Here is a 22817-nt window from a genome sequence, read left to right as displayed (position 1 = left end):
CATGACACAGAGTGTGACAAGGCTGGTCCCATCTGAATTACAGGTACAACTCATTCTTGCCAGCTGAGGTGACTGGAGCAACACGAAATAAAGCGTCTTACTCAAGGACACAACGCATCGTTGGAATCGAACTCACAACCTTACAGTCATGAGCCAAAAACCCTAACCATTAAGCTACACAATCCCCCCCTACACAAGGTGTTTTGGTCTGTCTTTTGAGCGATGTGTCTTTGATCAAAACTGCCCTGTGGTATTTATTGTGTGTCAGTGAATAAATCAGCAGAGTTACAGTGTCAGGCAAAAGCTCTTGTGATATTTCTTTTGGTTCTCCGCATTCTGAGTTCTAATCTTACCAAAGTCAACTTTGTCTTTCATCCCACCCCGCCACGGTCCGAATATTTACATAGTATTATTTATAGTCTTATGTGCTTCGAGATCTGCTGTTCATACAGCGCTAAAAATATAAATACTGCTCAGGAATCCACGAGTTTATTACTACAAGTAACAACACAAGAGTAAATAAATACTGGTAAATTATAGATACAAATATATATATATATATATATATAGGCATAGGAGTGGCTGTGTGGTAAGTAGCTTGCTTACCAACCACATGGTTCCGGGTTTAGTCCCACTGTGTGGCACCTTGGGCAAGTGCCTTCTACTATAGCCACGGGCCGACCAAAGCCTTGTGAGTGGATTTGGTAGATGGAAACTGAAAGAAGACCGTTGTATATTTGTGTGTATATATATATATATTTATGTGTGTGTGTATATAGTTGTGTGTCTGTGTTTGTCCCCCCAACATTGCTTGACAACCGATGCTGGTATGTTTATGTCCCTGTCACTTAGCGGTTCGGCAAAAGAAGCTGATAGAATAAGTACTAGGCTTACAAAGAATAAGTTCTGGGGTCAGTTTGCTTGACTAAAGGTGGTTCTCCAGAATGACCACAGTCAAATGACTGAAACAATTAAAAGAGTAAAAGAATATACATTCTTACGTGCCACCAGCATAGGAGCTAGGCTGGCGGGCCTGGCATCAATCATGTTCGGACAGGGCTTTTTACGTGCCACCAGCACCAGAGCCAGTCAGTAGGTACTGGCATCAGCCACGATCGGTTGGTGCCTTTTATGTGCCACTGGCATGGGAGCCAGTCAGGCAGACCTGACATCGTCCACGTTCAGATGGTGCCTTTTACGTACCACTGGCACGGGAGCCGGAGAGATCATACCAAAGCTGACATAGGAGTTTGATGCAGTCGTGTGGTTTGTCAGCTCCTGTTGAGCTGACCAACCCATTGAAAGTGGGTGTGAAATGATGATGATAAAAGAAGCCCCATAGAAAATTAATGTTGCAAGGTCCAGGCTTGATTGTTTTTTTTCTTGCCATTGTGTAGTACATCACTTGAAAAGCACCCACACCTACTGTCCCCCCTCCATGTGTGTATATATGTTTGCATGCATGTGTGTATATATGTATATATAACATGATTACCACCATATTTTACTGGACCCTCATTTATTGTTCATGATGAGAGAATCCATTATATATGTATCCACCCACCTATACACACACATCATTATAACATGGGAGTGTCATTGTGTCAATAAGAAACACACACACTCACACATACACACACTGGTTCTATTTCACTTCTTGTTACTATCATTAATTTACTAATTGATTGTTTGATTAATCATTTGATCATTCAATCAATCAGCTGGTTTGTCAGTCCTTTCTCAAGTCCTAGGATTCGAGACAGTAATGTCCAGGAGTTGATGATGGTGATGCTGATGGATGTAGGTGGGACGTGTGTATGTGGCATTCTTTGACTGTTATTGTTTCAGATCGTTGGTCCAAATTGAATTTGCTTATGATCATGTGTTCCAGCCATGACCATCTCATCTCATTTGTGTGTGTGTGTGTGTGTGTGTGTGTTAAATTGTTTTTGAGATAGTAGGGTGTAGTTTGATGGATGCTTAGCTGTTGTTTCTAGCAGGTTGATCAACCAGAAGTCTCCAGTGTTGGTATGAATTATCGTGTAGGTGTTTATGGTGTGAGTGTGTGTGTGTGTGTGTGTGTGTGGTGTGTGTGTGTGCGTGCGCGTGTGTGTGTAGGAGTACTTGATGTTGATATTCTGTGCATGTTGTGACAGACCTTGTGAGGAAACTTCTGGCAGTCCAAAGTTTCTGGCGCTGAGTGGATCAGTACGTGAGTACCATCATCAAAGACCCTTCCTCCCTCCTTTTAGATTCCTTCCTCTCACTAAACTGACACTGTCACCACTGGAGTAAGTACTTTGTTGAAGGAGGCCAACAAAAGAGCCCCTTACATGGTCACTCAGCATGTTAGAAATCAGTCAGATCTTAAATCTTGCCTAATTTGTCTTGAAGGAAGGTGTGGAGTGTAATGTCATCATGTGATCACCTACACACTGGGAAAAGACAAGGTGGTCATGGCTGGAAGGCCTTTGATTATATAGCTGCTGGGGTTAAGAAGCTTTCTTTTCAACTACATGATTTCTGGTTCAGCCTTCCTGTATGGCACTTTGGACAAATGCCTTGTACTGTAGCTCCAGGATTTGGTAGATGGAAACTGTGTGGAAGCCTATCGTGTATGTGCATATATATATATGTCTTTGTGTATGTCTCTTCTTCACTTGATAATTGGTGTTGGTTTGTTTCCATCTCTGTAACTTAGTGGTTTGGCAAAAGAGATTGATAAAATAGGTACCAAACTTGAAAAAATAAGTACAGGAGTTGATGTTTTTTTTTTCTCAACGTATTATCTTAAAGTTGGTGCCCTAGTATGGCCGCAGTCCTGTGACTGTTAAAAAAAAAAGGAAAAGATAAAAATCAGGCTTGACCTGGAGCTAAACATCACCACCACCACCACCACCACTGCCATCATCATCATCATTATCATCACCACCATCATCACCATCACCCCCCCCCCCCAATCATCATCATCATCATCATCATCAACATCAATCTCGTTTAAAAACTATATAATAAAACCAAAATTGGAGCGACCAAAAAAAATGCAAAGCGTGTTCATACTTGAATATAAAAAAATAGAAATGAATTTGGTGGGGATGGGGAATGTGGGGGCTATTAATGAATGAAAGATCCACGATGGGGGGAGTAGTAGAGAGTGATAGGAGAAGCCCTCCCCTCTCACCCCCTTCACCTCTGCTTATCTGAAAGGGTGGTAGTGGTGGTGGTTGTATGTATAGTGTAGTCTTGGTGATATTGCTGTTTAAGGTACTCTTGTGACACTGTCTACCTGGGGGTAATGTACTGAAAACAAACCTGTGTTTTTGTAGTGCTTGGTTGCCCCCTTACCACACATATACACACACACACTTGTCAGAATCTGTGTATGTGTGTGTGCAAGTGTGTACTTGAGCATTGATGTTTGGCTGTTGGACTGAATGTGTGTATGTGTGTCCGTGTCCATATGTATAGAACTGTGTGTATGACTTTTTGTGTGTGTTTGAGTTTGTAAGCATATGTGTGTGTGTGTGGTGTGTGTGTGTGTGTGTGTGTATATATATATATATATATATATATATATATATATATATCTATCTATCTATCTTCTCTCTCTGTCTCTATATGTGTGTGTGTGATTGTGTATTTTTACAAGTCAAACTTTTATTAAATTGTGTGTATGTGTATATCCACACACACAAGTTTTATTCCCAAAGTGTAGGTCAACTATACACTGCAAAATATAAATATCCACACTCCAACACTTGAAACATACCTGTTACAACACTTCATCTTGATTTGAATGTACAGGAATGTGAATGTATTTAGAATGGCCAAACTTATTTCCTATTTCTTTATTGCCCACAAGGGGCTAAACATAGAGAGGACAAACAAGGACAGACAAATGGATTAAGTCGATTACATTGACCCCAGTGTGTAACTGGTACTTAATTTATTGACCCCCGAAATGATGAAAGCAAAGTCGACCTCGGCGGAATTTGAACTCAGAATGTAAAGACAGATGAAATACCACTAAGCATTTCGCCCAGTGTGCTAATGATTCTGCCAACTTATTTCTGCAAATGTGCTAAGCACTGATGCTAATCATAGTTTAATCAATAAGCGTAGGAGTGAGGTAAATGCAGTAAAAATAGGGGGTGAGAGACAGTGGGACCCATTTAAACGGCCCTTCAGAAATTGAACCTCCTTACGATACTCCTTGGGATTTCATTGTATGACATTCATTGCCATTGCTCTGATTTGATCGCCAATGCCATGTATTTAGTTTAAAATGCACTAAAAATAGGGGGTGAGGATCAGTGGGGCCTCATTTAAGTGGCCTTTCAGAAATTGAACCTCCTTGCAATACTCCTTGGGAGTTCATTGTATGACATTTGTTGTCATTTCTCTGATTTGGTCGCCAATGCCATGTATTTAGTTTAAAATATTGTTAAATTGGATGGGTGGCCAATGGGGCCCCAGTTAGGTGGTCCTTAAAAAAATAGACCCCCTTAAGGCATTCCCTGGGATTAGGGAAGTTGCGGGTTTGAGTTTCATTTTCCTTGCACCAACAGTCTAGGAGTTAATGAATATAATGTAACAGGCAGAGGAACTTCTCTCAAATTTATAAAAGGATAACACTTACCCAAGATGACATGTAGTAAGATTGAACCCAGGACCTGATGGTTGTGAAACTGATTTCTTAACCATTCAGCCATACTGCATCAACAGTTGCAATCCCCAACCTTTTTTGCACCACAAACCACTTTCACGCAAGACAATTCTTCCATGGACCATGACATCACAGGCATAACAGAATACAAAATGCACAATCACATACATAATACACATCTATCACATGCTCACCATTTTTTCTCAGTCTATAAATCTATTTTACGGGTTACATATATCATCTCTTGACAAGGCCCCTTACCTGAAATAAAGCGTTAATACTTAAACTATGCAAATTGGTAGCCCTAGTTCCCTGTAGCTACTGAAATTGAAACAGACTTGCTGCTTGTTTCTCTGGAATTGGTCTAAATTAATGTTGACGCCACTGATGAGAATTCAGATTAAAAAATCGATCAAGGTTTTTTGTCATTTTTTTCAGTCTTCAGAGAAATAGCTAAATTAGCCCTGCTTATAAATCTGTTTTATGGGTTACACGCATAACATCATCATCATCATCGTTTAATGTCAGCTTTCCATGCTGGCATGGGTTGGATGGTTTGACTGAAGGCTGGCAAGCCAGAAGGCTGCACCAGGCTCCAATCCAATCTGGCAAAGTTTCTACAGCTGTATGCCCTTCTAACACCAACTACTCCAAGAGTGTAGCGGGTGCTTTTTATGTGCCACTGGCACAGGAACCAGTCAGGTGGCACTGATAACAACCACGCTCTAATGGTGCTTTTTACATGCCACTGGCATGGGAGCTAGTCAGATCCAGTTTTTCTCTTAGGGTGCTCACACCTTATGTGTTGTATGTACACTGACATTATACATCCAGTGGATCATACTAGCTTCATTTCTTTCAAACCTAGGCATCTTTAAAAAAATTCTTTTGGCAATGCGATGGTCATCTCAAGACTATTCTGGTGTCTTAAAATAAAAAATTGAAAATGTTTTTAGTCAATTGCCATTTTTCTCCATTTTGTTTTTACTTTTTTAGTTTTGTTTTCCAATAATTGTTTTTTTCTTTTACTCTTAATTTTAATTTCCCAAACTAATTTCTTTTTTTTTTTTCTTCTCTCAGCTTCAAAGTTTGAAGGATGAATATGAAAGGCAAATGGAAGATTTGAAACAAGAATTCTATGACGAACGGATTAAACATGTTAGAAGCAATACTAGTGAGAGTCAGGCCAGTGGCAGCAGCGAGATGGACGAGGGATCTAATGGAGCTGTTGACAATAAACAGGAGCAGGTGAGCTTTGCATTTCTGGTTTTCATATGATTTTATTGATACATATACTCTTCACCTTTCATTTGTTCCAGTCATTGGACTGTGGCCAAGCTGGGGCACCAGCTCAAAGGATTTTTAGTCAAACAAATTGACCTCAGTAATTATATCTTTTTTTGAAGTTGTGGGTTTCTTTTGCCAAAACACTGAGTTTTATGGAGACATAAACAAACCAACACCGTTTTTTATGCAGTGCAGGAAGCAACACACTCTCATACACACAGACACATGACAGGCTTCCACACAGTTTCCATCTACCGAAATTCACTCACAAAGGCGTTGGTCAACCCAGGGTCATAAAATAAAGCGCTTGGAGTGGGACTGAACCAGAAGCCACATGATTGCAAATCAAGCTTCTTAACCATACAGCTAGGCCTGCACCTAAAAGAAAGTTTTTTTTTATTTCTGTGGAAAAGAGGCAGTCCTCATGATCTCTCGCAGATATCATAAGAATGCTTGTTACTGAGTCAACTCTGCTAAAGGCTGAAAGTAACCTAGGTGGTGGTGGTGGTGGGTGGGGGAAACTGGGGAATGGTTTAAGTCTAAGCCAGTGGTTATCAACCCTTTTTCACCTCTGGACCCCTTTGATTCCCTTTTTACTCAAATCGAGAGTCATAGCCATTCGATGTTTAACAAAAAATCCTCATATTTTTATATTAAAAATTAAAAGCAAATCAAGATGGAAATCAAAATGGAAATTGTAGTTCAAATTCTGCCAACGTCGACTTTGCCTTTCATCCTTTCACGGTCAATAAATTAAGTACCAGTTGTGTATTGGGGTCAATCTAATTAGCTTGCTCCCTCCCCCAAAATTTCAGGCCTTTTACCTGTAGAAAAGATTACTATGAAGCTGGCAGAAACATTAGCATGCTGGGCGAAACGCTTAGCGGTATTTTGTCTGCCGCTACATTCTGAGTTCAAATTCTGCTGAGATCGACTTTGCCTTTCATCCTTTCGGGGTCAATTAAATAAGTACCAGTTACGCACTGGGGTTGATATAATCGACTTAACCCATTTGTCTGTCCTTGTTTGTCCTCTTTGTGTCTAGCCCCCTGTGGGTAGTAAAGAAATAGGTATTTCGTCTGTCTTTATGTTCTGAGTTCAAATTCTGCCAAAGGCGACTTTGCCTTTCATCCTTTCAGGGTCGATACAAGTTACATACAAGTTATCGACTGGCGCCCCACATCCCACAAAATTTCAGGCCTTGTGTCTAGAGTAGAAAAGAATATTTGTTTTGTCTATAAATTTTTTGAATTTCATTCCCAGGATAGGTTAATTTTAGGGTGGGATGGGCTGGAATTGGTATCATTTTGTTTAGTTGTTTATTACCAGAATAATAAGTCATTAAGTGCAGGGAAATAATAAAAATAATAATAATATGCCTGGTGTTCTTAGGGTTATGCCAAGTCATTGTTCCTGGATTGATACATTTTTTTATATTGACGCTGCGAGTATGTGTAACTGCCATTGGGTCATCCAGGTGTACAATTATTAGTAATGGGACACTGGGCCTATTGCGAAATGTTTTTTCCCCACGACAGTTCTGGGCCCCAGTAATGAACTCATTTGCTTACAGCCAATCAGAGCTCACCTTGACCTTGTCGTCAAGTTAACAAAGGTTGGCATTTAAGAACAGTGTTGTAAGTTGACCAATTGCCAAGTTATGCCTGAATTTAGAAGGAGACAAGCAATTAGATAGATTTGCATCTATAGCTGTTATCGGATTTTGTTAGGGCCCCATATGGTAAAGATGTGGATGGGGGAAAATATGGGTAGAGCGTGTTGTACTAGCAACCCTCCCCCCTTACTGTTTTATAAAGTAAGCAACAGCACAAATAACTACGCAGAGGCAGCTATGGTTGAAACAAGAAGAACAACATGCATTCTTAAAAGAGAAAAGAAGCACAGTCATTCCTTAACCAAGTGACTTTTTCTTATCGCCCATCACTTGTTATACGCTAATAAATTAGTTTGATAGTTGAGCTCTGATTGGCTGTTTGCAAATGAGTTCATAACTGGGGTCCAGAACTCTCGTGGGAAAAAAAAATTTACAGGCTTATCACACACTGAGGGGCAATGGTTATAGAGGTGGGTTAGGAGATCTAAATTTTGTAATTTACCACTGACAAAGGGAGGTAATAGATATGTATGTATGAGAGCATTCGCACATACACATACATCCAGACACACCACACAGATAGAAAGATTGCACATAATACATACACACACCAGTGCGAGAGAACCTCTTGTTGTGAGTATGGCCTGCTAGAAATAGCAGCCAGATCACCATCATTTCATACCCTTCTGTTTTAGAAAATGAAAAACTGAATAATGCTGTCCCAGATTCCTTGGATATAAGGGCAAAAATAGGGTAGTAGCCACAGCTGGAGTGCTTGTGGCCATAAGTCTAAATAGGGGTGACCTGGGACTAACAAGCGTTGTACATACATGTTATCACACTACAAAATATCATACACTTAGACAGACACTTAGACAAAATATCATACACTTAGACATACACTTAGACACCAGCATTTCTCAACCGGGGTTCCCCGGGACCCTAGGGTTCTGCAAGAAAGAATGAGATAAGCTAATACTAATTTCAATATATATGTGTGTGTGTGTGTGTGTGTGTGTGTGTGTGTGTGTGTGTGTATCACGTGAACTATAATGAAAATGTACGAGAAAGATATGGTATATAATTTTTTTTTTGTGCAGGGGTTCTTTGAGACATGTAATTTATTTTAAGGGTTACACAAAGGTAAAAAGGTTGAGGAACACTGGTCTACACAAACCCCAAGTGTGAAACTGGCTTGCATGGAGCAAGGGAAATAACTTTGCAGCATGTCAGGTGAGCTATTCAAGTGGGATATTTATAACGATTATAATGAAATTATTGTGTACAGTGCTCAGGTGCACAACTCATCAAAGGTGCATGCACAATACATAGAATTATGTACAAAAGTCAGGAAAGTGAATAGTGTATGTGTCATGATATACATGTGTATGGAGGAGGGATATCAGTTGTAGTGTTGGTGAATTTCAGGAAGCATGTCAGTTTTAAAGGATGCAATGTCTCAGCAACTAACAACTGATGCAGGCAGTTTGGTCCATGCTTCAGCAACTCTGAGTGTGAAAAAATGTTTCTGAAAGTGATGGGAGCTGTGCTGTTTTCTGACTTTGTAGGCATACCCACATGTGTTAGACACATGGAGCTCAAAAAGGTGTTCAAGATGGTTGTTGGCACAATGGTTAATAATTTTGTGGGTCTTTACCAAGTCAGTTGCCAGACATCAAAGCTTCAATGTAGCTATGCCCTGAGAAGCAAGGTGTTCAGAGTATGGTAGATGCCTGATGGAGGGTGTTCGCTTGGTTGCATGTCTCTGAACAGTTTCCAGGAGGTCAATGTGCTGAGCAAGATAGGGGTTCCAGATGCAAATTCCAAGTGTGGCTGTACCCTAGCCAATATACAGCCTTAAATAAATCGCTGGAGAATGGCTGACAAAAGTTTTGCTGAATGATTTCAAGACACTCTCAGCCTTCTTGACAATTTTAGTAATGTGCTTTGTCCAGCACAAATCACTGTTGATAGTAATGCCCAGGTCACATTCACAAGAAAACTTCTTGATATTAGTGTTGTGCAGAGAGTATGTGGACGTTGGGTTTTTCCTCCCAAAATGCATGGCGGTACACTTGTCCACATACACACGTGTGCTGATACACACATGTGTGCATCATTGTCAATTAAATCTGTTTTCTGTGCTGACATGGGTAGGGTCATGATATATAGTGCATATATATTATATGTGTAATACACACACACACACACACACGCATGCACGCACGCGCAATCACCTCGTCTTCATTTAAAGTTCGTTATACATGCTTGCATGGGTTGTTTGACAGTTTAACTTGAGCTGGTGAATCAGGGGACTGTTTCCTGCATTTTAATGGTGATGACATTGGTGCTAAGTGTTTCCCTTGGGTTATGTCATTGATATGGAGAGGCAGAGAAGCTTGCATGCATGGCTAGTGATTGGTCTTCGAGAACAAAAAAAAAGGGAGGCAATAAGCTCCTTCTTTTCTTGAAACACTTGGAGCCCCTATGGACCCCTCCCCCCAACTCCTAAGATACCGTCATCTCCACTGTGACTGCCATGGGCACCCACACTAACCACTGCAACCATTCCTTCTATTTTGCGCTGGTAATTAATTTAGCTCCACCATTACCACCACTATTACTGCTTCTACTACTACATCTATAACAACACCATTAGAAATACTGCTGCCGCCGCCACCGCCACCACTACTTTCACTGCATTAGTAATACTACTACTACTACTGCTGCTGCCACTACTGCTACTACTGTAATGACAAACATGAGTGTTTATTACCACTAACACCACCACCACCACCACCACCACCACTACCTCTGTCAAAACAACTGCAGCATGATGATGCTGAGGCTGATGATGATTGTTATCATCACTGTACACAGCTGAATGAAGAGTTGAGGCCTTGGGCAATGAACAGAAATCCACGTTAATCTTCTGCTTTAAGTGGTATACACACATACACACACACATGTATGCATACACACTGTGTATACTTGTAGGTTAATCTCTTGTGAAACCCACTTACAGCTGTTTAGTTGTGCATCAACTTATATTAAGCGGATCAGGGATGAAGTCCTCCTCATCCCACCTGGATAGGATGGTAGTCTGTAGCAAGTGATTTCCCATCTCTTCATGATTTCTCTTCACGGCTAGGTAATGTGAAGTTAAACATGGGGAGTTCAGGGTTTTGCTCCCATGGCAGATACACCATGGAATACACACCTTAAAACCTGAACTTCCTACCTCTTACCTCTCTCCATCAATCACTCAGTCAATCAATTATACATATATTCTTTTGAGTGTTGGACCTCATGGAGGCAAAGTGGCTGAGTTCCTTTTGAGTGTTGAGCCTCACGAAAGCAAAGACCAAGACCTTTGGCATTATGTCGTGCTTGGGAAGAAGACCCATCAAGTCAAGCAAAATCATGGTCATGGCAGATACTGGTGTCACAGAAATTGGCACTCTGGCCGGTGGTATGTATAGGCGGCGAGCTGGCAGACACGTTAGCACGCTGGGCGAAATGCGTAGCCGTATTTCGTCTGCTGCTACGTTCTGAGTTCAAATTCTGCTGCGGTCGACTTTGCCTTTCATCCTTTCGGGGTCGATAAATTAAGTACTAGTTACGCACTGGGGTCGATATAATCGACTTAATCCGTGTGTCTGTTCTTGTTTGTCCTCTCTGTGTTTAGCCCCTTGTGGGCAGTAAAGAAATAGGTATGTTAGATACCTTAAAACAAAAATTCTTAAATTAAAAATTGTCCCTGCCTCAAATCTGTGTAAATCCCCACTGCTTTTCACAATTGAATCATTTAAATGTTGCCAATCATTTTTAAACCCTTGTGGCAAATAAGTTATTTTTATAACTATTATTATTATTATTAGGTGAGCTGGCAAAATTGATAGCATGCTGAGTTAAAATGCTTAGCGGCATTTTGTCTGTCCTTTTAATTCTGAGTTCAAATTCAGCTTGTGGCCAACTTTGCCTTTCACCCTTTCGGAGTCGATAAATTAAGTACCAGTCAAGTACTGGGGTCAATGTGATTGATTGTTCCCCTCCCCACAAAACTTCAGACCTTGTGCCTATAGTAGAAAGGATTATTATTATTATTATTATTATTATTATTATTATCAATTATTAAGGTAACGGAGCTGGCAGAATCATTAGCATGCTGGACGGAATACTTAGTGGTATTTCGCTCGTCACTACATTCTGAGTTCAAATTCTGCAAGGTCAACTTTGCTTTTTATCCTTTCAAGGTTGATAAAACAAGTACCAGTTGAGTACTAGGGTCAGTGTAATTGACTCATCCCCACCTTCCCCCAAGCTGCACTTGTGGCAAAAATTTGAAATAATTATTCTTTTCTACTCTAGGCACAAGGATTGAAATTTTTGGGGAGGGGGCCCAGTACACAACTGATACTTAATTTATCGACCCCGAAAGGATGAAAGGCAAAGTCAATCTCAGTGGAATTTGAACTCTGAATGTAAAGACAGACGAAATACCACTCAGCATTTTGCCTGGTGTGCTAACGTTTCTGCCAGCTCACCACCTTTATTTGGAATAATTATTATCATTAAGGTGCTGATCTGGCAGAATCATTAGCACGCTGGGCGAAATGCTGCTAAGCATTTCGCCCATCGCTATGTTCTGAGTTCAAATTTCGTCGAGGTCAACTTTGCCTTTCATCTTTTCAAGGTCCATAAAATAATTACCAGTTGTAGACTGGGGTCAATGTAATCGACCCATCCCCACCTCCCCCCCAAACTGCCCTTGTGGCAAAATTTTAAACCATTATTATTATTATTATTATATTATTATTATTATTATTATCAATTATTAAGGTAACGGAGCTGGCAGAATCATTAGCATGCTGGACGGAATACTTAGTGGTATTTCGCTCGTCACTACATTCTGAGTTCAAATTCTGCAAGGTCAACTTTGCTTTTTATCCTTTCAAGGTTGATAAAACAAGTACCAGTTGAGTACTAGGGTCAGTGTAATCGACTCATCCCCACATTCCCCCAAGCTGCCCTTGTGGCAAAAATTTGAAATGATTATTCTTTTCTACTCTAGGCACAAGGCTTGAAATTTGTGGGGAGGGGGCCCAGTACACAACTGATACTTAATTTATCGACCCCGAAAGGATGAAAGGCAAAGTCAATCTCAGTGGAATTTGAACTCTGAATGTAAAGACAGACGAAATACCACTCAGCATTTTGCCTGGTGTGCTAACGTTTCTGCCAGCTCACCACCTTTATTTGGAATAATTATTATCATTAAGGTGCTGATCTGGCAGAATCATTAGCACGCTGGGCGAAATGCTGCTAAGCATTTCGCCCATCGCTATGTTCTGAGTTCAAATTTCGTCGAGGTCAACTTTGCCTTTCATCTTTTCAAGGTCCATAAAATAATTACCAGTTGTAGACTGGGGTCAATGTAATCGACCCATCCCCACCTCCCCCCCAAACTGCCCTTGTGGCAAAATTTTAAACCATTATTATTATTATTATTATTATTATTATTATTATTATTATTTATCAGCTAGCTGAATTGGATACCTTATAATCCTTTCTAATATAGGTAGAGAGACTGAAATTTTGAGAGTAGTTGGTTACTAGTTGCTTGATTGGTACTTAATTCATTGACCCCTGAAAAGGCAAAAGGCAAAGCTGACCATGACAGAATTTGAACTCAGAACGTAAAGATGGACAAAATGCCACAAAGCATTTTGTAGGCATTTCGTTCTGCGTGCTAACAATTCTGCCAGGTGGCCACCTCCATAGATCCAAATCTGATGGCTCAGAGAGAACAGACATGATGAGGTTAAAACAACAAAGGCCCTCCACACCACCACCACCACCACCATTGCTACCACTGCCACAATCACAGTAAACACTTTGCTAAAATCACAACAACAACAACAAAGCATATTGCATAAACAATTAAACGAAGCTTTTATAATAAACGAGCTTGTACTCAAAAGTCAATTTTTACCCTGGCTGGGTGGTACGAGGGGGAAGGTGTGGGTAGAAGGATCGGGGAGGGGTGTGATAATCTCCCTCTTTCTAACATTACTATCTACTCCTGCCATATCTTTTACACACACACACACTTCTCTTAGTAATCCCTCTCCCCACCCCTCTTGACTTTCTTAGCTCTGTGACAACATGTGTTTTTTTTTTTTATTCTATGTTTATAATACTTTGGAAGTTAATCGCATTGCACCAGGTTAGGGTGGTTATGAAGAGGGGAGAGCGGATAATCTTGTGTGTGTGTATATGTGTGTGTGTGTGTATATATATATATATATAAATGTATGTATGTGTATGTATATATATGTTGTATATGTATTATATATATGTATGTATGTGTATGTATGTATATGTATGTATGTGTATGTATATATATATATGTATGTATGTGTATGTGTATATATATGTATGTATGTGTATGCATATATATGTATGTATGTATGTATATTATGTATGTGTATGTATATATATTTGTAATAATGAGGGTGAAATTAATAATTTGGAATAATTATCAATTACACCAAGTAGTCTTCGGCATGTAAAAGCCTCATTCGAGGAAATTTAGTAATACTAAGCAATAAAGGGTTTAGCAACGAATTGCCTTACCACATACCGAATTTAGAAATAGCGTCAAAGAGTTATAGCTATTTCTTCACTAAAAAGGAGATTCAGTAAAAACACAATTGCAGACACAAACAGGTAAGAGAGAATGATTGACGGCAATCTATCATACAATTTTAAGTTATCTACGGACGCACTTTCGAAATCAAGTTTTTAGGAAAGCATAAGAATTAAATATTAAATAATTCTACTTACCCAAACTTCTTTTCTCTTCAGCATAGAATACTATAATATAAATGATTATATATTGAATTTTGAGATACTAGAAGGCACCAACTCAACTCAGTATCAGAGCGAGCTAGAATCCGCAACTATATCACCAAATTCAAGTGTGAATGAAAGATTGTGTCACCAGCCCCTTCCCACCCGCGTGTAGCCAAAACAAGATGCTGTGGTCATCTACTGAGATAAAATATGGTTATCCGTATAATGAAGGGGAAATTAATTAATTTGGAATAATTATCAATTACACCAAGTAGTCTTCGGCATGTAAAAGCCTCATTCGAGGAAATTTTTAGTAGAAGAAATAGCTATAACTCTTGACTGCTATTTCAAATTCGGTATGTGGTAAGGCAATTCGTTGCTAAACCTTTATTGCTTAGTATTACTTAAATTTTCTCGAATGAGGCTTTACATGCCGAAGACTACTTGGTAATTGATAATTATTCCAAATTAATTAATTTCACCCTTCATTATTACGGATAACCATATTTTATCTCAGTAGATGACCACAGCATCTTGTTTTGGCTACACGCGGGTGGGAAGGGGCTGGTGCACAATCTTTTCATTCACACTTGAATTTGGTGATACTAGTTGCGGATTCTAGCTCGCTCTGATACTGAGTTGAGTTGGTGCCTTCTAGTATCTCAAAATTCAATATATAATCATTTATGATTATGTATTCTACGCTGAAGAGAAAGAAGTTTGGTAAGGTAGAATTATTTAATATTTAATTCTTATGCTTTCCTAAAAACTTGATTTCGAAACGTGCGTCCGTAGATAACTTAAAATTGTATGATAATTGCTGTCAATTCATTCTCTCTTGCCTGTTGTGTCTGCCTTCAATTGCTGTTTTTACTGAGATCTCCCTTTTAGTAGAAGAAATAGCTATAACTCTTTGACTGCTATTTCTAAATTCGGTATGTTGATGTATGTATATGTATGTATGTGTATGTATATATATATATATATATATATATAATATGTGTGTGTGTGTGTGTCTTTCGACGTACACACACAGACACACATACATGTATATGTATATCTTTAATCTTCTACCTGTTTCAGTTATTGGACTGTGGCCATGCTGGGGCACTGCCTCGAAGAGTTTAATCAAACAAATCAACCCCAGTACTTATATTCTAATGTCTAGTACTTATCCTATCAATCTCTTTTGCCAAACTGCTAGGTTATGGTGATGTAAATATACCCACAATGGTTGCCATGCACCACACACACACACATACACACATACAATGGGCCTCCACATATTTTCTCTCTATCAAATCCACTCACAAGTCTTTTGTCAGCCTAGGACTGTAGTAGAAGAAACTTGCCCAGGGTGCCATTCAGTGGGACTGACCTGGAACCATGTAGTTGTCAAGCCACATGCATAAAATCAAGAAACAACCGTCCAAAGGTAGGGCAGTAATGTAGAATGATTTGTGGTACACTACATGAAAGTCAGTTTGATTTGTGGTACCCTACATGAAAGTCAGTTTTATTTATGGTACCCTACATGAAAATCAGTTTGATTTGTAGTACCCTACATGAAAGTCAGTTTGATTTGTGGTACCCTACATGAAAGTCAGTTTTATTTATGGTACCCTACATGAAAGTCAATTTGATTTGTGGTACCCTACATGAAAGTCAGTTTGATTTGTGGTACCCTACATGAAAGTCAGTTTTATTTATGGTACCTACATGAAAATCAGTTTGATTTGTAGTACCCTACATGAAAGTCAGTTTGATTTGTGGTACCCTACATGAAAGTCAGTTTTTATGGTACCCTACATGAAAGTCAATTTGATTTGTGGTACCCTACATGAAAGTCAGTTTGATTTGTGGTACCCTACATGAAAGTCAATTTTATTTATGGTACCCTACATGAAAGTCAATTTGATTTGTGGTACCCTATATGAAAATCAGTTTGATTTGTTGTACCCTATTTGAAGCACAAGTGCCTTCTCCCAGTTCTTGCCACCAGTTTACAGCTTCATGGCCAGTCTCGGCCCATTTTGGTGTTGCCTGTTTTGCCACATTCAATCTCCATTCATAAAATATGAAAAGACAGAAACCATAAAGTAAATAAAATAACACAATAAGTATAAAAAGTATAACATGTTCTGATTTTCCTCTGTGTTTGTCTGTTTGGTGAGTTTTAATTATGGATGAGGTTTTCCTTCTGTATTTTAAGTACATATATTGTTTTCACTTTACGCCCACTTACCAATGCTGGCATGTATGTATGTATGTATGTATGTATGTTATATATGTATGTGTGTGTGTGTGTGTGTGTGTGTGTGTGTGTGTATTATGAGGGGAGTGCACATACACCTGTGTTTTGGCATGACATGTGCTTGTGTGCAATAGACTTCTATCTAATAGATTTGTATTATTGAAATTATCATCTATAGCTTGTGTATGTGTGTGCATGATTATATAAACACACATTTATATAAGTAGTTTGTCTTCACAAGTGCGTACACACTGACATTCTATGTGTGTGTGTGTGTGTGTGCTGGCATGCACTCACACACACAGTCCTAACCTGTTTCATTTGTATACTCTACAATAAGAAAAAAAAAAGACTTGTCCAACGTATATATATATATATACCATTCTCTTTATAAATGTATTAAACAGATTCTGGATGAACTGCGGAAGGACCTTACAGAGGACCAGCAGCACAAACTGGAGCTGGTCATCTCACAGATTGTCAAACAGCATAAAGCACATCTTGACCAACTCACATCACACTACAAGGTAACTGCCACTTTCCTCTCTCTCTAATTCTCAATTTTTGTTTGCTTATTCACACACACACACTGATTTAAATCTTAATTATACTCGGCTTAACTTACATCTACAATCTCTCATTTACATGAACATATACATGTACACATATACACCTGTCTGACTCCCTCCCTCCCTCTTTTTTACTTACACACACACACACACCCACACACACACAAGATACACTCACACCTCAATTTCATCAGCTTTATTTTACACACACACACAATTGCATGGATTATAAATATGTAAACAACTTATATATATACATATATATATATATATATATATATATATATATATATAAGAAAATAAAAACGGAAAATACGCACGGAAAATATATATATATATAAGTTGTTTACATATTTATACATATATATATACACACACACACACTTTCCATCTCACACACATATATATATATATATCTCATAAGCCTCACACACTCTGCTCTTCCCATTCCTCGTCATCGTCATCCTCCTCCTGTACCTTCAGCTCCACTAAAAACACACATGTTGAGTCCTCCATAATAACATTGATGTTGACAAACGATGTTTATGGTGATGCTGTTCTGCCAGCAATGGACCCCCTTAGCAGTGTCATCATCATCATCATCATCATCACCATCATCGGTGCTACCAACAAAGCATGATAGCCATCTTAGCTTTCACAAAAGTCTATTGGTATATGAAAATGGTTAGTCGTTCGCTCTTATCTTTCTCTGACATTCTAGCACTCTCTCTCTCTGTCTATCTGTCTGTTTCTCTCTCTCTCTCTAGTTCTCTGTGCCTTTCTCTCTGTCCATCTGTCTCTCTCTCTCTCTCTCTCTCTAGTTCTCTGTGCCTTTCTCTCTCTCCATCTGTCTCTCTCTCTCTCTCTCTCTCTAGTTCTCTGTGCCTTTCTCTCTGTCCATCTGTCTCTCTCTCTTTCTTTAGTTCTCTGTGCCTTTCTCTCTGTCCATTTGTCTCCCTCTTTCTCTAGTTCTCTCTGCCTTTCTCTCTGTCCATCTGTCTCTCTCTGTTTCTTTCTCTGTCTGTCTCTTTGTCACTGCATATGTGTGTATGTCACTCTCTCTTTCTCTGTCTGTCTGTCTCTCATTCCTCTTCATTATTTATTATTATTATTATTATTATTATTATTATCATTATCATTATTATTATTATTATTATTATCATTATTATTATTATTATTATTATTATTATTATTATCATAGTTGTTGCTGTTATTGTTGTACAGTGTCTGTTGTATCTTGTTGTTATGTTGTTAGTTCTCCCTGCTGCTACTGATGTTGTGATGTCAACCTTGTTCAAGCAAAGCTGTGACTAAAGACATTCCAACCATGACCAACCTATTTTTTTCTCTATGTGTAGGAAGGCAGGATTACATTAGCATCTCTGTCCTTTTTCTAAGATGGCAGGGTGTGATTTGAGGCTGATTTGGCTGCTATTTCAAGCAGAATGAGTGACCTTGGAGAGCTTCTCACATTAGTTTGTGTCATTGTTGTATGTTGGTGATTTTATTTGTTGTTGTTGTTGTTGATCATCTTTATCAGTCCTGATCTCCAATACAGTTTCAATCAGAAGCATTCCAGTTGTGACCACCCAGTCTGTATATCACTCATAGTGAATCTTGGACTACTCCACCAAATTTGTCATTTTAAAGATTTAAAAAAAAAAGAAAAAATTATTCAGGTCACTGCCTGGAATTGAACTCGGAATCTTGGGGTTAGTAGCCCATGCTCTTAACCACTATGCCATATGCCCATAAAACAAGTCTTGATAAATAGCCAACAGTAAGGAATGATTTGAGGAAGATTTGTTTGTTGTCTCTAGCAGATCAAGTAATCGTTCTGAAACTCTGTTAGTTCATGATGTGTTGTTGTTGTTGCTGATGATGATGATGTTGAGCTCCATATTTGTGTATTTATTTGTATTCTGCATCACTCTGTCAAACTACTTATCATCATCGTTTAACGTCCGCTTTCCATGCTGGTATGAGTTGGACGGCTTGACTGAGGACTGGCAAGTCAGGAGGCTGCACCAGGCTCCAATCCGATCTGGCAAAGTTTTTACAGCTGGATGCCCTTCCTAACTCCAACCACTCCAAGAGTGTAGTGGGTGCCTTTTACATGCCACCGGCACGGGAGCCAGTCAGGTGGCACTGGCAATGACCATGCTCATTTATTTTAAATCGTAATGCATTGACCATTTTTGTTTGATTAACTGTATTTTAGTTTTGATTCCATGGGATTGAACCCTGTCTATGTACGTGTGTGTGTGTGTGTGTGTGTGTGTGTGTGTGTGTGTGTGTGTGTGGAGGCAGGGTTAAGGGGTTTAAGAAGTTTTCTTTATGTGAATCGAGTCCTTAGCTCAGTCTCACTTCACTGTGTAGCATCTTGGGCCTGTATCTTTTACCATAGCCTTGGGTCAATTGACCCAACTCTTGGGGAGTAAATTTGGATTGGGAGCAAAATGTGTTGGAAATCCCTCAGATGAACTGTGCCTATACTGAAAGGGTCAGGTGGCCTCTTTTTATACACACACACACACATACACACACACTTATTATGTCACATTGGTTCTACCTGAAAACTTCTTCAAATAGCCCCAATTGCAATGCACTTCACCACACATCACCAAGAATCTCTGTCTTTTATTAACTTTGGTTGATCCTCTTTACATGTTGTTTGTCCCCGTCAATAACACCAATGTAGGGGAGTGGTCTTTGTTGTCTATTAGGGCACAGAATTCTCCAACATATAACATCTGGTATGACTGGCTGTTTACCATTATTGCTGTGGCCAGCAACAAAGTTTGCCCTTTATTGATCCTTGTATGGTTAAATAAAAAGGTACATAGGGCACATGTGGAATACTCAGCCAACTACACCCTGTGACACACTGATTCTTAATGGTACATGTGTGTGTGATATATTCAACCAGTTCTACTATAATTCAATGATCAGATTGTTCAATTGATTGAACAGCTGGAAAACACACTGTTGAAACCAGATGAACCATTCACATAGATTGTGTACATATCAGAAGCATTCATTTATTATTCAGGTGGTCGGTTGTTGAATTGGTTGTGCTTGCAAACACAATGTATATATTGGGTCTATTGAGATCAGGTGTGTAGCCTCAGTTCAGGTGTGTAGAGCTGCCTTTCATCTTCTTGGTTTGATAAATTTGTGTACCAGTTAAGTACTGCACTTGGCTTAATCAACCACACCTTCACCTTAAATTTTGGGCTTTGTACCTGGATCATCGTCATCGTTTTAACATCCACTTTTCTGTGTTTGCATGGGTTAGACGAAGTTTATTGAAGCATTCTTGTTTTCTATGGCTAGATGCCCTTCCTGTCACCAATCCTCACCTGTTTCTAAGCAAGGCGATCTTTCTTCATAGCCAGATATGTTTTTTAGCCGAATATTAGAAATGAATAGCACTGCTTTTGTGACAGTGGCACTCATTTACAACTTCTAGATAGCTGAGTATTATGGCTGGTTGCTGGGTTGCACTTTTGCAGTTCAAGCTCAATTTTTGAATGATGATTGAGCCATGTTGCCACAGATCAGTATGTGATAAACATAACAGTGCCAGTGGCATGTAAAAAGTACCATTCAAGCGTGGTCATTTCCAGTGTCGCCTGACTGGCTCCTGTGCTGATGGTATGTAAAAAGCACCATTTGAGCATGGTCGATGCCAGTATCGCTTTTCTGGGTCCAGTGCCGGTGGCATGTAAAAAGCACTGTTCAAGCATGGTTGATGCCAGTACCACCTTACTGGCCCTCGTGCCGGTGGCACATAAAAAGCACCATTCAAGCGAGGTCGATGCCAGTACTGCCTTACTGGCTCTCATGCCGGTGGCACATAAAAAGTCGCTACACCACTCTCAGAGTGGTTGGTGTTAAGAAGGGCATCCAGCTGTAGAAACCTTGCCAGATCAGATTGGAGCCTGGTGCAGCCTGCCGGCCTGCTAACCCTCAGTCAAACCATCCAACCCATGCTAGCATCGAAAGTGGACGTTAAACGATGTTCACAGTTGAATGTACCTTGTTTCTCTAGGATCATTGATGATTGAATCAGGGATAAATGAGGCTGCATGTATTTTCAAGAGGTTGAGTCACAGCAGACCCTACAATGTCAGAGCAGTGGGTGTTGAATTTTCTACATCAATACTGCTACTAAATAATAGGAAAGCATGCAGGCCAACTGGTTAACATTTTGAACTACCTGTTAGTGGGTTTCGGGTTCACATTGTTCTTATATTCACTTCTCCGATCCTTCATTCTATCTTTTATCTTTCACTTGTATCAATTCCTAGACTACTATCCTGCTGGGGGTTTTGTCTTGAAGGGTTTTGTCAAACAGACTTGGTTCCAGTTCTTGTGTTTTTTTTAAATCTTTTTAAAAGTCTGGTACTTCTTTTATCAGTCTCTTTTGAGGGACCACTAAGTTATGGGGAAGTAAACAAACCAATAGAGGTTGTGAAACTGGATGGTGGGTGACAAACACAGACAGACACACATACACACACACATTTAATGGATTTCCATACAGTTTCTGTCTTCCAAATTCACTCATGAGGCCTTGGTCAACCCATGGCGATAGCAGAAGGTACTTGCCTGGGACTGAACTTAACCTCACAGCTATGCCTACACTTCTTAAAAAGTATGGAATGCTTCAGGAATTTGTGTTTCATCATTGCTAAGAATTTTGTCTTTGATTTATGAAGTCTAACTGTATATTTTAACCCTTTTGTTACTATATTTTGAGATGCTCTCTGTTTCTTTCAATTAATTTTAAATATAACAAAGAATTTAGTAAAATAACTCAGTTGTCATTAAGCTGGTGTTAGGAACATAATTTGTGACTAAGGTTTGGTGGATTCAAACTTATGAAAACAAGGCATTTGTAGTACAGAGCCAGAGGCAGTTTCAGCTGGGTTGGTAATGAAAGGGTTAAAGGAAGCCAAAGGTGACAAGTAACAGACATAGTTGCTAGTTTTTTTGTCAGAATTCACTCCAAAAATACCAGTTTTCAGTGATACAATGCTACAGTATTGAATAAGAACTCTAACCTTAATAATCTAAGATTAATGGAAATATATAATATTTGCACTACACAGGTGTGTAGTGAAAATACTTCCCTGCTACTTGGTTCCAGGTTCAGTTCCATTGCATGGTACCTTGAACAAGTTTCTTTTACTTTAGCACCAGGCCAACCAAAGCTCTGTGAGTGAATTTGATAGATGGAATCTCTATTGTCATCACATCCTGAAAATCCAACAAAGTATTTAACCAAAATATGCACAAATGAACCCAAACATGGGCTTAAAGGTTTGGGCACCTGCCTCTCTAAAATTAAAAACCCTCTACACACATACCACCCCTCTCCTGCATATACTTTCAAATTCTTGCATTACAACCTAGGGACCACTCAATAGACCTTTATTCATTTGTGTCTCACAACTTCATTTTGTCATTTTGCACAATGCCTAGAAGCTGGATATGACATTTTTACCATATCTGCCATCCCTGAAGAGCACATGGTATCTATTAACCAACCTGTTATCTAAT

The 22817-nt window shown here is 39.3% G+C and overlaps 1 protein-coding gene across 10 annotated transcripts in view; it reads left to right on the top strand.

Moving 5' to 3' along the window:
• Positions 1 to 22817, top strand: part of LOC118760840 (golgin subfamily B member 1-like) — a 276733-nt gene that overhangs the window by 158121 nt on the left and 95795 nt on the right. For all 10 annotated transcript variants that reach the window (XM_036506355.1, XM_036506353.1, XM_036506349.1 and 7 more), the window contains 2 exons: positions 5747 to 5914; positions 17088 to 17207. In XM_036506355.1, the coding sequence (XP_036362248.1) occupies positions 5747 to 5914; positions 17088 to 17207 (288 nt within the window). The remainder of the gene's footprint in view (positions 1 to 5746; positions 5915 to 17087; positions 17208 to 22817) is intronic.

The sequence above is a fragment of the Octopus sinensis genome, linkage group LG10 (assembly GCF_006345805.1).
Source record: "Octopus sinensis linkage group LG10, ASM634580v1, whole genome shotgun sequence".
NCBI lineage: Eukaryota > Metazoa > Mollusca > Cephalopoda > Octopoda > Octopodidae > Octopus > Octopus sinensis.
Note: the sequence above shows the minus strand (reverse complement) of the source record. Positions and strands in the feature narration are given on the sequence as shown.